The sequence below is a fragment of the Aspergillus alliaceus genome (genome assembly GCF_009176365.1).
Source record: "Aspergillus alliaceus strain CBS 536.65 unplaced genomic scaffold BDW43scaffold_54, whole genome shotgun sequence".
Lineage (NCBI taxonomy): Eukaryota > Fungi > Ascomycota > Eurotiomycetes > Eurotiales > Aspergillaceae > Aspergillus > Aspergillus alliaceus.
In genome coordinates, this window is record NW_022474737.1 from 88,226 (window position 1) to 103,940 (window position 15,715).

Below are 15,715 nucleotides of genomic sequence, written 5' to 3' on the forward strand. Positions count from 1 at the left end.
AACAGATGTGCAGCCGACGTAGATAGAAAATGTATATAGAAGGACTGTTAGCCGAAAGAGCATAGTTACTATTGGTAACACTTTCTTGAAATGCTACATCTAAATGAAAGTATACCTTTTTGGTTTATTTTATTTTGGGGGGCGCGCGCTTGGGGTGGGAGGGGTTTCGTCTAATGCAACAAGAATCAACCTTGGGTAGATTAAGTGATGGTAAGTAAACAGGCACCTGGAATCTTGTACCCGTACCCAAATTTAGGATCGTGAGCCAACACCTGTACCCTCACCAATATTGGACCTGCAGTACCCCGAACAAGTACGCATGATCAAGGGATGCATGGAAGGATATAATATATCCATACGTTTCTGTGTCTCGACCAGGACTCACCCACCCCCCGCTTCACTGTTTCTCGCTTTGAGGGTTGATTTTCTTATTACTACTAGTAGTCCATACTATACTAGGTACCAAGTATAAGATACTAAGTACTATAGTGTAACCCCTGCCGCCAACCATATGATCATTGTAAAATTACCACCTTACCTACGTGGGGGTATATCACCCCACTGCAGTGATCTGACCACACAGTCTCATTTCTTCCGATCAAGGATATCAATGGATGGCAGTATAATGGCCTTCTCTGGTGACATGGTCTCGACAAGGTGAAATAGATGCATCATTTACCTAGAATAACAGTGGTGGAGAAACTACGAGAGTATATGACATGTCTCCCCCTGTAGTCTCACGTGCGGGGCGTTGTTGCAAATAAGGACCAACGTCTATTGTTTGTACTTTGTAGGAAAACATCTAGGCCTTAAGTGGTACGGCATTGGTGATGCGAGAATATCCAGCCACACGTGAGGTCTAACAGTTTTTGGTTTTGGGGGTTTACTTACCTCAACGGTAAGGTAACTAAGGTAGTAGTAAATGTTACTTATACAAGGAGGGATTTTGTTTCTGGTTTTTGCTTTTTTCCTTTTCCTTTAAGGGAAACAAAAATCATGAATCAATGATTAATCAATATGTAACTCCTCATTTAGGTTTGCTCAACCAAGGACTGTAAAAAATGATGTCGTCAATGATTATGATTGATCGTCTCATCGAACAATATGATTCTCCCCTAACTCCGTATAAGGTGATGGGGCCAGTGGAGCGGGCGGAAATGCGGGGTGCAGCCTTAGTGGACCACTTCCAGAGCTCTCTCGACGTCAACTCTTCTAGTCGTGTGATCCGGTACTCCCGGGTAATCAATCTAATGCGGGAGTAAAACAGACAGGAAATACTACGTAGAGACCTAGAAATAGTACTCGTCGAATTTTCAAATGTATAATTAGATCAATCTCCATTGAGTATATTACTATGGTCAAGTTAATCAACCTTTTCTACATAACTCTCTCGGTCTTTCCTTTGGAATATTCCTTAGCGAATTTCTACTCCATTCTGTCTAGTATGTATATATGTATGTGTGTAAGTATGTACCAGGAAGGGATGTGCATACCTCATTCTCATGGTTCCTCCAATCTCAGCGGAGGGAAGAGGATCGAAATGGAGACGTAGGTTCCATTGACCCCGCCTCGTACGACGTACTAATGTATCATGGGAATCCCAGTCGTCAGGTATAGTATCGTACAATGAATGGATTGATGTACTTTGGACGAGCCAGTCAGGTCACCTGCCCTCCCTCCTTCTGGCATTCCCAATTCCCCCTCTCCTCTTCCTTCTTCTCCTTTTCTCCTCCTCGTCCCCCTCTCGTCTTCTCTTCCTTTCTCTTAATCCTATCCGGATCTCAACCATACTCTGTCATCAATCTAACATACGGGTAAGTTCTCTTGGTTCCTGCAGTCCCAACCACTCTGTGTACCCCCACCTTCACCCTTTATCCTTACACCAATACTAAGGCTTGTTAATATCAACACGATCGTGACGTACAATACTAATCCGGACCACCCTCTCTGTCATCAGTGATTACCATCCTTACCCTTTCCTATACCCTTGACCTCAAAGCTATGTCGGTCCCACTCACAAAAGTCGACTCTGCCATTGCTGGCTTGTCAATATCTCCCGACAAGGCGGAGAAGAAGACTCACAAGCGCCACTCCTCTCAGTCGGAAGGTGTCTGGAACATCAAAGACCTGGGTAAGATCTCCCCTTTTGTAGCATAGGGAAACCACTTCCCCTCCGTGTATCATACTAACAGTCCTGTTCTCACTAGAGGAGAAGAAGATCGAGCTGACACTTCCTATCGAGACACAAAAGACAGGGTGGTAAGTACGAGGCCCATCCACCGCAAGTCCCCCGCTAAGTCTTTCCCTAGGAAGCTCAACACCTCACCATCCACGATAGAGGACAAAGATATCCTCAAACTCTATCTCGTAAACCCTCCGGTGAAGAAGATTGATTTGCGGTTCCCGTTGGGGTTGGAGGTGACTGCTCGTAATCTCAAGGGAGTCACAGTCAAGGATGCGCTGGAAGCAATCTACAAGCAGTACAAGAAGAAGGTATGTCAAATCTTCAGCCTTAGTTGGATCCTTCACGGCTTCGACGGGACACCCTTCGTTCTACATAAAATGTAAGGGGTTGACGAATATGTAGTCTGATGATGTGCTGACCGAGCCCTACCTCGCTGGTTTTGAGTGGGACAAAGAAGAGTGCTGGACACGCCTAATCGTTCATCAATCTAAGCAAGGCCCGCCCCAACAGCCCTCCAATAAGAAGTCTAAGAAGAAGAAGGAAGAGGCATAGACCTAATCGGAGCATTTGCTGTAATGTCAAATGCAAATAGTTACACACCCTTCTCTCTCTCTCGGGACGTATTCACCGACTTAATTATTTTCCTCGTCTTGCCTCTTAGCATTACCCTGCAAAGTTGTTTGGAATGTTAAAGCTTGATTTAGAGGGTGGTTACTTTATGTAGCTTTCTCTTTTAAATGTTCTTCTATCTTATTGACTCTCCTTTCAGTCCTTACCGTCAGATGCCAATGGTAATTTACACTATTTACATGTTAAGGGTCTTACTGGCCGCTCGCTCTTCATAGGGATTCTACTTGTTTTCGCCATATGGTCGGAATTGGCATGTCTTTTATCCTCTACTCAACGATTAGTCAAGCGATTCAATATACGAGACGAAGAGAAGCTCTAAGATGGAATGGTGAGGACACACGTCTTCTTTGTCATCTTTATCATCATTATACTATTTACTATATACACCCCAGTGTGAGACTTCTATTCTTAGAAGGCAATGAGGTAATAATCTGCCCCACACCCTTTTAACATAAGATTGAACGTAAGGGTAAGGAAGAGGAAAGAAAGGTTGGGGGTGGTACGAAGAGAACAGCTACGACCCCAGCCACAATAAGGGGGGGAGAAAGAGAGTCTACCCCATATCTATCCAGGAATCAGGCACAGATGCTTCTATCGTATCCGCCCCGTTTCCCCACCACCAAACAATACCAGAATAATTTCATCCAAGATAGTATACATTAAGTGTGTGTTAAGCCGCCGGTTGTTCAACGTTGCAAATATCCTCCGCGCTGCTCCTTGCGCATTAGCCCGCCCAACGACATTGCCCGCCATATCCGGGATCAAGGTGGCTAGTACTAGACTGGCTTCCCTGCGACTCTTCAGCCGCTCTGAAGCTGTTCTGATCTTACTTTCACGTAGGCTGCCACCTGGCCACAGAGTCTCCTTGGCTACGCTAATGTACCGAAGTAATGACTCGTCCTGGGCTAATGATCGTGCACCGTCGCGGACCTTACGTTCGATGGTTCCGCCTAGCAACTGATGGAGAACAACGACAACTGCACGGCCCCGAAGCCAGTTATTGCCTTTGTTTAATTCGAACGTTTCTAGGAACAGATCGCAGATCGGCTTGATAAATGGTTCCAGCTCTCGGTCCTCAAATGCATTCAATTCCGCCTCGGCTTCAGCTGTAGTCACCGCACCCTCAGTCACTAGCCCTGAGTCAGGCGCAGTGCTACCTTGCTGGCTGGTCGCCGCTGAGATGAGATTCTGTCCGGCCGTCGAGAGCTGATCGAGTACACCAAAGTTACCTAGGAAGTCATCCATACCGTCAGCAACCGAATTATAGATCCGGGTCACCAGATCTTTAGTCTCTCCATCACGAGGGGATTCGTCGGGTGGAATGATGGCTCGCTGGGAGAGGAATGCTCGTAGGTCACGGCTGCGGCAGACTTCTGGTAGGAGCAGCAATTTCTGTAAATACGCCTCCAGCGCTAAGCGCCGCTTTTGCAAAAACTCTCTTTGCAGCTTCATGACCATACGCCGTCGCGGGAACTCCAAGTGCCGCACCGATGGATACCGCATGCGTAGCTTATGGTGAAGTTCGTGAAATTCGCTATATCTGCGAGCAACAACCCAGGATGCCGCTGGCATTTGCTCTCCGGCATTCCTTTGCACTTCGACCACATCTAGAACAAACATTAGCCAACCAACGTCGTCTGAGCGAGACTGAAATGAGAGGATATTCCACATACACATTGCAAATTCTCGGCCATCCTCTTCTTTACCTACAACAATGGACTTAATTCGAACAGTTGACCGTCCATACAAGCTGTTGTCGCTTTCTTGGATCATGTATTGTTGCCGTTGCATCTCCTTGCGACGGATTTCGCGCTGAATGCTAGCTTTTGACTTCCGCAGAATCCTCAACTCGGCAGTATTGTTTGTGAGCTCAGCTTTTCGCGTTAAGGCATCCACCACTGACTCCTGAGATCCAAGTTTCTCTATCTCTGCCGTGAGTGCTTCAATTGCTTCCGTCAAGCCAAGATCTCCAGGAGCGGCTTCATGGACTTCATCTGCTGGATCTTTGTCATCTATATCGGCATGTTCTTCGTATTCGTCCTCAATGAATTTATGTGGGTCAGGAAAGAGATCATCGGCAAAGACACCGAGTCGGGAAGACTGGTCCACCAACCCTAGAGAAGCGATGTTCGGCTTGACCTTGTCGTCCGCTCGCGTGGATTCCGCAGAGCTACGCGGTGATTGTGGATATCGTTCATTGCTGGACAACCTGGATGGCGAATCATTACTCTTGAGTTCATCTAGTCTGTTGTTTTTCGGCTCGTTGGTAATGATATCGTTCAACGCAGCCTCCATCGTTTCAATCACTTGATTCCGATTCGCCTCATTCTCGCCATTCTGCGACTCTCGGCCAAGGCTTTGTGTGGACATAGCAAGAGGGTCTGTATCATAGTCGTCATCGAATAACGGGGCTGACCTCTCGGAATCCAGAGAACGTCTCGGTGACTCGTCATCGTTTAATACTTTCCCCATAGAGCGTACATCACTTGAGGAAATAGCGGCCCTTCGCAGGTCCTTTGATTTAGGACCTGGATGGGAGGCTGTGCGGCCCATCAATGGAGGCAGTGGGCGTCTTTCAGATACCTTCATGGTGGGGGAGACATCCTCGTGGGGCACAGCCGCCGTACGGGATTCAAACTGGGATGTCTCATCTGACGCTAGATATTTGTAATATAAATCAGACTGTTTGAACTTAGGGTAGTATACATTTTGGAGGTCCTCCAATACCGCAGATTGAGTAGTTAAGATTACTGTCCGAGCTTCGCGGTACTGTTCCGGAGTAGCTCGCTTTCCGGCGCTCAAGAAAGTTTTCACCGCTCGACGCAGCTCGCCCGTTACTTTAAGTTCGGGTTTTGAGAGATACGTCTCGCTGATCAAGGCCATATCATTCCTATCTGTTTCCGTCCAGGTTGTGGAACTTGGGGAGGTCTCGTCCCCAAAGTCATCCTCGAGTGGGTTGCGAAAGCCATCAACCACAATCCAGAACTGTACGAGAAACATAAGCTGTTGACGATCCATGAATTCCATGAAATATGAAAGACCAGCAGCATCATGCATCACGTCCACTAATGATGCTTCCTGGGCTGGTGAGGAAATCTGTCGGCGGAAGTGCGTCGCAGCTGCGGTGGCGTGCGATGTGCAGCTACTTGCCGGAGCTGAGAGCTTAGCCACCTTTTGATCAAGAACCCTCTTCCCTGTCTCCAACCGCCGAAGATAGACAGGATCTTGCCCTTCTACCATAGTTTCCCGTTTCAGCTGGCTTGTAACCAGAGCTCTAAACCGTCTAGCGTCCGAAAGGTTGCTACAACGCCGGATGGCTCTAACAAAACGCTCAAAAGCCCTCTCTGAATCATGCGGCGAGAGCCGGGGGAATGGACTCCCATGTTTTGACTTGGGCACCGGCGATGCATGCTCGTCTAATGCCGCTCGGAGCTTGCGCACCGTTTTCCGATCCTGGAGAGCCGTACGTCCATAAGCTTCCGTCAACTGGTTCCAGGTATCAGGGTCTGACAGAGTAGATACGATAGGGAATAGTATAGCGCATGATAGTATTTCCCTGACCAAAACGGAAACTATTCGACTGCTTAAAACGTTTTCAGGAAACAGCCGAGGTAGTAATCCAACTGCAACTTTGCGAAGGTATTCCTGCTCAACTGCCTTTTGATCCGAAAGTGACAGTGCTGCAGCCGGGTGTATGTGGCCATCGCGATATTTGCTTGCAATTGCAATATCCAGTTCATCGGATTCGGTGACATTTCGTGTCAAATTTCGTCCCCGCACTGATCGCTCTGCGACGTCGAACTCCTTAAGATGTGTGGTGAGAATGGGAAATATGCGGGAGACTATGAAAGATATAAGGTCCTCTGCGAGTAACCTATCGCGTAGGTTTCCGACGGCTGTTCGAATTACTCGGTCTACCTCATTCACAAACATTGGGTTCGGGCTGATACTTCGGTACCATGACGCTATAAAATCTCGCGTTAACAACGACAGAAGCTCGTCCAACCCTTCCGACACCACAAAGGAGTGTGGGTAGAGAGAGATAGGTTTGTAAATGGAGCGCCTCTCTAAATCCTGAGTTTCGTTTTGCCAATGGTAGGGAGTAAGGAAAGTGACAGGCAAGCATTGGGGACGGCTGACGTGTGCGCCATGAGGTTTTCGTATCGTGAAGAGCACAATGCCAAAGAAAGCGAGCGATGAAAGTAGAGCGCCTAGTGTGACAGCATACCCAAGATATCGCAGCACTGGCAAGCAGCGAACAGCTAAACCCCAAGCAACGAATGCACCAGTGCCCAGGAGGACGATGTCATGACGCTTCAGGGCCATTCTCCCCGGAGCACGCGCACCATAGATGGGGATCGTCTCATGACGGTCAAGAAAAGTAGAGACCAGTTGTAGACATGTAATAGAGTTCTTGGGAGGAGGTAGACTTCTATGAGTATAGGTATACTAACTATTGAAATGATAATGATCGGCGGGAAGAAGTGGGTGGTTGGCGTTGGTGGGCGGTGAAGAGGATCAACAAGTATTGAAGTTACTCCGAGGTTTCCTATAATGGTAAGGACGGTGCGTACTGTAGCATACTCCGTACTGTACTTACAGGAGAAAGCGAGAAGATACATGACTTTTCTATCTGTGTTTAGGTTACCGAGGCTACACAGTAGTATGCTAACTTACTTAACTTCAGGAGTTTGGAGAACTTCTGACACTATCTTTGGATGTATGTACATACTCCGTAGTACTTCGTACATACAGTAATATAACTAATTGATCCCGTGACCACACCACAGAGACGAAGACATCATCACAGTTTGGTTTGTTTTGTTTGCACTTTCTCTCACTCTCTTACTTGCTCCACTTTCCTCAAACAACATCTCCATCTTCCTCCCACTTTCATCAATCCCTCCGTCTGTTCACTTGGAATCGAAAACCCTTTCCCGATATGGCTTCTCTTTCGGATTTTCTCGATCTCTCTCAATCGTCCCTTCAATGTATGTTTCGGACTCCAGCGGCTTACAAATACTACTACTACGTGATTTCTCAACTCCGCTGATTCCACAGGGGCGGCGCTCTCCATCGCTTTCAACCCGATCTTCTGGAAGTAGGTGCTCTTCTTGCTTGCTTAACCGACCAACTGCTAATCTTAGCTCTCTTCGATTAGTATTGTTGCCCGTGCCGGTTGGTCAAAGCTCTTCCCCCCTTTCCAATGCTAAAATCCCAAACCCATGGCCGGATCTTTCTCTTTTATTCAGTATAAAAGGCTTATGGGATTTAACCCATTTTTACCTCATATTGTAGAGTATCGGAAACACTACCTGACTCGTATATTCGGTAATCCATATTACGGCTGTTACTTCCTCGCAATCACTATCTTCACCCTGGGAATCGCGCGCGACCATGTGTATCAGTTGGCCCTGGAAGACCAACCCTTTTATGCCCCTGTGCACCAACCGGTTTTAGGAGGCGCCCTGTTCGCTGTCGGTTCTGTTCTCGTTCTTTCCAGCATGTTTGCCCTAGGCGTCACCGGAACCTACCTCGGTGACTACTTCGGTATTCTCATGGACGCCCCGGTTACTGGCTTTCCTTTTAATGTCACTGGCTCCCCCATGTATTGGGGCAGTACCCTGAACTTTCTGGGTGTAGCCCTGTACAAGGGCAAGGTCGCCGGAATCCTCCTGACCGCCGAGGTTTTCATTCTGTACTGGGTTGCTCTTCAGTGGGAAGAGTAAGTCTGATATGGTTTCCTTCGAAATTTGCCCCGATGCAACATGCCAACATACCTTTGAAATCTCTACCGAGCATGCATGCCGTGTCAACTGACTCACGACTCTGTAGTCCTTTCACCGCTGAGATCTATGCAAAGCGCGAGCGTGAACGTGCAAAGACCAAGCAAGGCGGCAAGAGCCAATAATTTACCATGTCATCACGTCCAGTTCAAGCTACAACTTAGAACCTTTCTCTTCGACGTTAAGGCCCACATGATTGAGTCTTTGGACTTTCAACCTCCACCAATCCGTGTCGGCCAGGAGAGCATGGACGCTGCTAACTGAGCTACGTGACCAAAATGAAAGAGTGGAATTCAACAATCAAGAGAAACCTGGGAAGATGCAATACATCAATGATAGGTTATGAGACCAAATGTGGAACACATCCCTAGACTAGAAAAATCGTACATTTCTATTTACTTTTTTATACCTATTCTCGATAAGATGAAGCACGGATATCATTCGCGACGCCTTGAACTCCTGGGATAACTATCAAACAAATAATGAAAAAAAAAGAAAAACGAAATTGATGTTTCGTATCTCATCCAAATCCAGGGGATCGTGCAGTAGCTGCTGACTGCCAAAAAGCTTTCTCTCAGCTTAAATCTTGAATACTCAGCAAACTCCGGGATACAGATCCGTGTGGGCGTCGTTGATGGCTAGGCGCCGTAAAAACAATAAATTTCTCCCAATTTATGCTCTCCTGCCCCTGCCCCTTTTATTCGATGCGCGGCTTTCCTCGACCATCTCAATCTCATCCTCGTCCGCACCTTTTTTAAGGTCCTCCCCTTCCGCAAGTCCCCATTTTTCACGATCATACCAGTCTTCTCCATCGCTCATCTCACCCACATGTCCTTCTGCTTTGCATGATTCGAGCACATCATCCTTCATACGGCAAGCTCGGAGCAGGCATTCCAACATGTGCTCAAATCCCCGGACAGTCTCCTCCTGTTTCTGCACATATGACCACAGAAGTCGTCGTGTATCTTCAGCTTCTATGGGCGATAAACCAAGATTGGGGTCTGGACGGATAGAGTCAGGAACGAGGTAGAGAGGGTGTGGCAAAGGAAGTGAGCTGAGGGTGTCAGAGGAAGGGGGTGATGAGAGGTTGCCTGCTTCGTCCTCCTGTGGGTTCGCTGCATTGGCCTGAGCTCGAGTCGTCATCCGACGGGGTGGCTCAGGAGAGAACCCCTCCTGTATCCCTTCATCTCTATCCATTTCGTCTCCCAGGGCATCGTTGCAGCCCTCACAGTTCTTATCGGTATTCCCGCTACACGCGATAGTCTGCTCGTTCACATCCTCTTTCTTACCTCTGCGGAGCCCGTCCGAGTCGGGCATTTGATTGTGTTCCAAGTGTGAATTTGTTGTGTTGTTGCCATTGGCTCGTGTTCCAGTCGTGTCTGGATGCTGTGGAAGGTTTCCAACGGGTGTCTCGACTTCTTCTGATTTTGGTTCTCTTGTCTGTTCTTCTGTCTGTTCTTCATCATTTGCATGACCCCTACTCTCTATCCCTTGGTTTTGAATACCGGTCCTTTCAACGTCTCTCTCGAAATAACCCGGAACATCCTCATTTACAAATGACTGGACTTCTTTCGATATATCAGCAACCAGACCGACTTCCTGGATCGTATGATTTTGACCATTAATTTCTGTTGCAGTTGAGGGGCGGACAACGCCGTTTTGTCCAGTTAGGAATCTGTGGCCCGTGGCAAAAAGCCGGGGCTCGAAAATCAATCTGTCTTCGGGGGTCTCTACTGTTCCACATGGCATCCAAGAGCTGTCACCAAGGAACAGCCTGTGGAGATTCCGCGCGCGCCACAGAAGAGCTCGCTCCTGGCGTAGCTTGCCCTCAATTGCCTTGGTCATACTCAAAAGAGCGGGGGAGGTATAGGCATGGGATAAGGAAGGGTGAGTAGGTAATTCCGATGGATGTTTTAAAGGGCATAGAGAATCTAGAAGTAAGGGTTTCTATATTAGTCGCTGAAGAAAGCAATCGGTCGACATTTTCATGCAAATTAGAAGACTCACTTTCCAGAGCAATTTCAGAAAACGGATTTTCATCCGCGGCAGCCGCATCTGCCTCGGAGTCTTCATCATCCTCATCAAGCTCATCCCCCTCCGAGTCATAGCGCACGGGATTAGACTGGATTATATAACGTGTGTACCCAGCATGTTCAATTTTCTACCAGCAATGAGAGTTAGCCGCTGGGCCAACGCCCCCAAGACGGAAAAGTGAGCCTAGGGACCTTCGTTGCGCGCGGAATAGAGCCTACCTGCTTGTAAAGATTACCCGGCTGGATATACCCTAGCGCGCCCTCACGCACATGTTTTGCGTTTGCCCGTAGTTTGTTGCCTCGATTAGTTGGCTGAGCGATTGGATCATCAGGCCCTGAGACTATATTCATATGACTGAGTTAGAAAAGCGCGTTTGGAAGACGAAGTGAAGGAGAAATCGGAAAGTTTACAATCGTTCTCTTTACGTAACGCCCTTTTCATACCAACAATCGTATCAGCGATGAGAGCCGCCTGCGCCGCCATGGTTATGGTTGAATCGGAGTAATTGGAGCGCCGTGCAGAAAGTGAAGAGGAAGGGGAAGAGTGACGGAAATGACCAAGTGGTTTATCCCATGAAGTAACAGTCGTTCAGCAGTAGCCCAATGAACGGGTCATAGAATAACTGAATAACTTAGAATGCGCGGCTCTCAATAATCTCAGTCGGTGTCTCTCCGCTCAACGGAATGAATGGGGAGCTTGCGGGCGCCGCTCCGCTCGACGCCCGCTAGCCTGCTTTGGGATGATAAGGGTGTCCGCCACGTGACAAACACATATTCCTGATTTAATTACGATGTTTTTGTTATTATAAATAATTTGTAGTATTATGTTGTTCGGCCGGCCTCTGGATTTTAGCGTAAGATGTATACAAATCAGAAAAAGTACACAAGCCGCAAAGCAAGAACGAGGATATCATGAGACAGCACGAAAGGAAAGACAGCAATATGTATAGTACAAGAGTACTGCTCACAAAAACTTTATCACTTCATACACTCCCAGTTACATCTTATTGCAGGCCCCGCTGTTCCCTTGCTTCCGGATCTGCTAGTCGGATCAGGCTTATCCGACGTACCTTGCTATCGAATGGGATGGACGAGGTCGACGGGCTTTTGCGCAGAGGGTGTGGACCAGTACCAGAAACTTCGGCCTGCGAAAACGGACTGGTGTTGGACCTAACACGCTGACTTAATTCGGGTTGCCGCTCGCCCATGTGCTGTGAACCACCTGCGCTGTCGTTCAACTCACGCGACTCAGCCCGCCGTGCACTACTAAGGCTTAATTCGCTGAAGAACCGGGGAAGCGGTGCTATCGCCGCCGAATAGTTCCGCGCCAGACTAGATTGGCTCAGGTCTCCAGCCATTGGAGCTACTGGTCGTACGTTCAAAGATTCTTCTGACAGCGATTCGAGGTATGTAGACAGGCGGTTGTCATCCGTATAAATAGACGCAGACATTGCCGTAGACCATGGACGTTCATGTATAGATCGTCTGTAGTCGTCATAATAGTTGGAGCTATTTATAGTATCGGTTCGGCTTGCTGTGCTTCGAGCTCTCTCCAAAGCCCGGAGACCAGAAGATGTTCTGCGGCTGAACTGCCCAGAGAACATGGGATTGGAAGAGTTTCTATTCTTCGCCCTAGTGTGAACAAAGGCCTCCAAAGAATCGGTCTCCGAAATTGTCAGTGAATCAGGTTCCACTGTCCGTAAGCTCATCCGGTTTGGGAATTCTAGACTACCTCTTGTTCGAGGTGGGGGCCGAGGAAACAAGGGTGCTAGATTCCCAACTCCGCTCTCGTCACTTTGCAGAGATGCATGCGTATTTTGCCACGACACTCGAACTACTCCATGCCCGGGGGGCCCAAAGCCGCCGGCACCATGTCCCGCACCGCTAAGCCTTACGGGGAGCCCGGATGCAACAGATGATATTCCACTGGAACGCTTCGAATACCTCTTTGATTTGGACGACTGGACCGAGCTTCGTTTTAGCGATCTCCTTGGCTGGATGGGCCTGAGAGGTTCTCTCTTTCGTGAATTAGTCGTTGTTCGTCTGCGCATGGGTGGACTGCTTTGGAACGACAGCCGTTTGGGTGGAACGGATACATCGTCGATTTTTTTGTCCTGTTCTGAACCAGGCTTTTTAAACGGACCCAAATCCCACTCGATGGTCGAAGTAGAGAACGTATTTTTTCTACCTTCGGAGTGTCCTCTCTGTCCATGCTCGTCCAAGGGGCTCGTGTCCCAGAAAGGCGCCAGTTCTAATCTCGGCGGTTTCGATGATGGTTCCGGAGGACTTCTGACCATTTCGGGGAGATTATCCCCTGTAGCTTCTTCGGAAGGCTGACAGTGTGGTAGCTCGGAGACATCTGGGTGTGGTACTTTCTCCTTTGGTAATTGCCCTTCTTCATGAGTTGATGTCCTGCGTTTACGGCGCCAGCAGCAGAAGATAAGCAAAAGGCTTGTTAAAAAAGCAAAAGGGATCACAACTGAAATGGCAATTATTCCAGCTTTTTTTCCATGAATACCCCCAGCGGAGCCCGCTGAATTGTCTGTGTCCTGACTTGAAGAACCTCCTTCCTCTAAAATGTTGAGTGTAAACTGTCTGGTATCTTCCGCGGTCCCCTCATGAGCAGTAAGCTTGAGTGTATAGTTCCTTGGGCTAACAGTAGATGGGACATGGCCGTAGAGCGTCTTATTGTCGGAGTTGTAGTGCAGCCAAGAAAGTTGGTTTCCTAGGTCGACTTCAAGGTGAACGGAGTCATTGGTCAGGACCGCACCATCGAAAACAAAGTAAAAATAGTGGCCGATAATCGCTTCACATCCCTGTATGCCATGAAAGAATTGTGAGTACTGTAGGCTGATGATAAGCCTTGCTACATCTTGATACTTGTCTGTTACGGAGATGGTGATATTTGAATCCGCCGCATCAACTGGTGGGGTGCCAATAAATGAGATCGTCCTATTATCAAACTCAAGCCAGGAAGGCGAGTCAATCTGGATACCGCTTAAATCGGCATTTGATGGTTCTCGCCCATCTAAAGTCAGGATCTCTCTAAACCGAGGACTAGTAAACTGCTCTCCTCGACTGATGAAGAATGTCTGCACACTCTGGTTGAATGACAGGATATGCGGGCTGACTGTCATATCGAAATTCATAGCGGCTGCGCTGAAGCCAGCCACGTCTGAGGCAACAAGACTGAAAGTAAACGTCTGAGGTCCAATATTAGGTGCAACACCAGAAAAACGAAGGTTCGACTGGTCAAATCCCACCCAGGAAGGTAGCGGGGCATTCCCAGGGGATGTCCCATAGTATACTGTGGATGGGCGGGTATTGGTGAAAGTGTCTTGGTCGAAGGCTATATCAAAGGCGTCCCCAGAGTGAATCAAGATTGTCAAAGGAGCGGATGTCGCAGCAATCGCTTCGAGCTGGGGAAGTACCGGCTTCCCAGGTCTTGGCCCATCATCCTCCGTTACAATTAGAGTCACCTCCATTCTTGCTGATCCTGATTCGCCCGATGCCAAAAGATCAAATTTCGCAGTTCCCTCATCCTCCTTCTGGGGTGTGCCGAATAAAGTGCGATTCTTACTTTCCACTCGAAGCCATAACGGGGCGTTTGAGAGCGAATAAGACGTTGACGAGTCACTGCCGCCGAATGTACCAGGAGAGAAAACAAACTCGAAGGGCTGTGACACCCGAGCCACAGGAGGCAGTTGTGAGTTCACTGGGTAGTTCGAAGCCAGCTTTGCATCAATAACCCACATAAAACCGAGGAGGATCAACCAAATGAGCGCCATATTTTCGAGGTAGACAGAACAGTCCTGGCAGATACCTGATCAAAAATACAGCAAATTATCGTCTTATTCATCTGGGAGATCACCCGGTGACCATTTGATTGACGCGAGAAATAGCTGAAGAGACAGAGACTGAGTTGTGCGAAGAAATTGAAATTGACATGGAACAATTGGCCTGGCTATCCTTCGAATAGAGACCACCATCCTCCAGGGCAATCGCGCCCAAGGGCTAGACAAAGCACAGGAGAGGCGCGGTTCGTGAGGCCCCTTCAGCCGAGCCATACCTGGATATGTTTGACGTCACTAAAATATGAAAAACATTTGGCGAAGCATACGGTAGTAGATGTCGCGCGATAAAGCACACCTTGTGAAATGCACTGTCATGCAAGGGATGACTTGCAGGAGCCATAGAGAACCAAGGACCCGACGTTCGGTAGGGCTCTTAACTCCTTCAGATCTTGAGGGGTTGGCAGGGAAAGAATGTTGATAACCATACGTGTTCCGCGTGCCCTTTCTTCCTAAAGGAGAGAGATAGAGCGAGAATGTGCCCTTTGTAAGGAATAGCTCCTCTAGAAGGGGCTAAGAATAAAAATACACATCAAGGATTGAGATCGAGTATCATTTGGATCCCCGGACGCCCCGTCGCGTAGTAATCGGCGATTTCCTCACATTCTTCGAACCCATGCTGGGAATATAGACATCGGGCTAGTTCTAGCCTTGTCCACCCATAATTGAACATACTTATTTTGCAAACGTTGTCGGATATAACTCATTAGTCTCGTCCCGACACCTTGTCGGCGATAAGATTCTGCGATGTAGAATTTATGTAGCAATGCCACGCCTTTGTGTCGAACGTAGACAGCATACGCGACTTAAGAGGAGCGTATATCTGATGTCGTACTTTATTGCATACAGAAATCTGGCATTACGCTTCTTCCTCCAGAGGTCCTCACTGAAGCTGAAAGCCTCTTTAGCGGGAAGTATCTTTTTTCGATGCGTGCGTGTAATTTGGGCGAGAATCTCGAATGCTTGGCCCCTACCAAGGGAATGAATGCCTGATATGTTTACTTCCATGTCCCGCATTCCCGACAATCCCTTCGGTTACATTCAAGGCCGTTGGTGATATCCTGAGGTGTGTTGATGCGGCGCGTGTCTGTAACGCCATAGGACATCAAATCTTAAGGGGCTGAAGCTTTCAGTTTTACTAATCTAAATCTCCTGAATACTAAGATACTGTACTACAGGTACAATACGTACAGGTACAGGTTATTCGTACAGAGTACTCTAGGTAAAAGG

General features: G+C 48.1%; 8 protein-coding genes across 8 annotated transcripts; 3 read left to right on the plus strand and 5 right to left on the minus strand.

Moving 5' to 3' along the window:
• Positions 1-1,335: 1,335 nt before the first annotated feature.
• Positions 1,336-1,627, plus strand: BDW43DRAFT_288532 (uncharacterized protein). Its single transcript, XM_032043289.1, has 2 exons — positions 1,336-1,462; positions 1,522-1,627. Exons 1-2 carry the CDS (start codon positions 1,355-1,357, stop codon positions 1,615-1,617), a joined length of 204 nt encoding a protein of 67 aa, XP_031896121.1. The 5' UTR covers positions 1,336-1,354; the 3' UTR covers positions 1,618-1,627.
• A 374-nt stretch (positions 1,628-2,001) lies between these two features.
• BDW43DRAFT_315060 (uncharacterized protein) lies at positions 2,002-2,737 on the plus strand (the record flags this gene model as incomplete). Its single annotated transcript, XM_032047978.1, has 4 exons — positions 2,002-2,131; positions 2,208-2,259; positions 2,310-2,493; positions 2,588-2,737. 4 exons carry the CDS (start codon positions 2,002-2,004, stop codon positions 2,735-2,737), a joined length of 516 nt encoding a protein of 171 aa, XP_031896122.1.
• A 598-nt stretch (positions 2,738-3,335) lies between these two features.
• rgsC (putative intermediate filament protein (Mdm1)) lies at positions 3,336-7,309 on the minus strand. Its single transcript, XM_032039021.1, has 2 exons — positions 4,489-7,309; positions 3,336-4,422 (listed from the first exon to the last, which is right to left on the minus strand). Exons 1-2 carry the CDS (start codon positions 7,139-7,141, stop codon positions 3,407-3,409), a joined length of 3,669 nt encoding a protein of 1,222 aa, XP_031896123.1. The 5' UTR covers positions 7,142-7,309; the 3' UTR covers positions 3,336-3,406.
• A 250-nt stretch (positions 7,310-7,559) lies between these two features.
• Positions 7,560-9,009, plus strand: BDW43DRAFT_288548 (bifunctional phosphatidyl-N-methylethanolamine N-methyltransferase/phosphatidyl-N-dimethylethanolamine N-methyltransferase). The gene is made up of 5 exons (XM_032043290.1): positions 7,560-7,806; positions 7,877-7,916; positions 7,977-7,993; positions 8,114-8,540; positions 8,651-9,009. Exons 1-5 carry the CDS (start codon positions 7,758-7,760, stop codon positions 8,724-8,726), a joined length of 609 nt encoding a protein of 202 aa, XP_031896124.1. The 5' UTR covers positions 7,560-7,757; the 3' UTR covers positions 8,727-9,009.
• On the minus strand, positions 9,000-11,309 carry BDW43DRAFT_288557 (RXT2 domain-containing protein). The gene is made up of 4 exons (XM_032043291.1): positions 11,046-11,309; positions 10,854-10,975; positions 10,609-10,762; positions 9,000-10,532 (listed from the first exon to the last, which is right to left on the minus strand). Exons 1-4 carry the CDS (start codon positions 11,116-11,118, stop codon positions 9,274-9,276), a joined length of 1,608 nt encoding a protein of 535 aa, XP_031896125.1. The 5' UTR covers positions 11,119-11,309; the 3' UTR covers positions 9,000-9,273.
• Positions 11,310-11,469: 160 nt separating this feature from the next.
• BDW43DRAFT_322258 (putative transmembrane glycoprotein) lies at positions 11,470-14,422 on the minus strand (the record flags this gene model as incomplete). Its single annotated transcript, XM_032049526.1, has 1 exon — positions 11,470-14,422. The coding sequence occupies one exon, from the start codon at positions 14,420-14,422 to the stop codon at positions 11,639-11,641; it is 2,784 nt and encodes a 927-aa protein (XP_031896126.1). The 3' UTR covers positions 11,470-11,638.
• A 208-nt stretch (positions 14,423-14,630) lies between these two features.
• On the minus strand, positions 14,631-14,908 carry BDW43DRAFT_288563 (uncharacterized protein). Its single transcript, XM_032043292.1, has one exon. It carries the CDS (start codon positions 14,826-14,828, stop codon positions 14,649-14,651), a length of 180 nt encoding a protein of 59 aa, XP_031896127.1. The 5' UTR covers positions 14,829-14,908; the 3' UTR covers positions 14,631-14,648.
• Positions 14,909-15,060: 152 nt separating this feature from the next.
• Positions 15,061-15,507, minus strand: BDW43DRAFT_288564 (uncharacterized protein). Its single transcript, XM_032043293.1, has one exon. The coding sequence runs from the start codon at positions 15,500-15,502 to the stop codon at positions 15,242-15,244; it is 261 nt and encodes an 86-aa protein (XP_031896128.1). The 5' UTR covers positions 15,503-15,507; the 3' UTR covers positions 15,061-15,241.
• Positions 15,508-15,715: the final 208 nt, after the last annotated feature.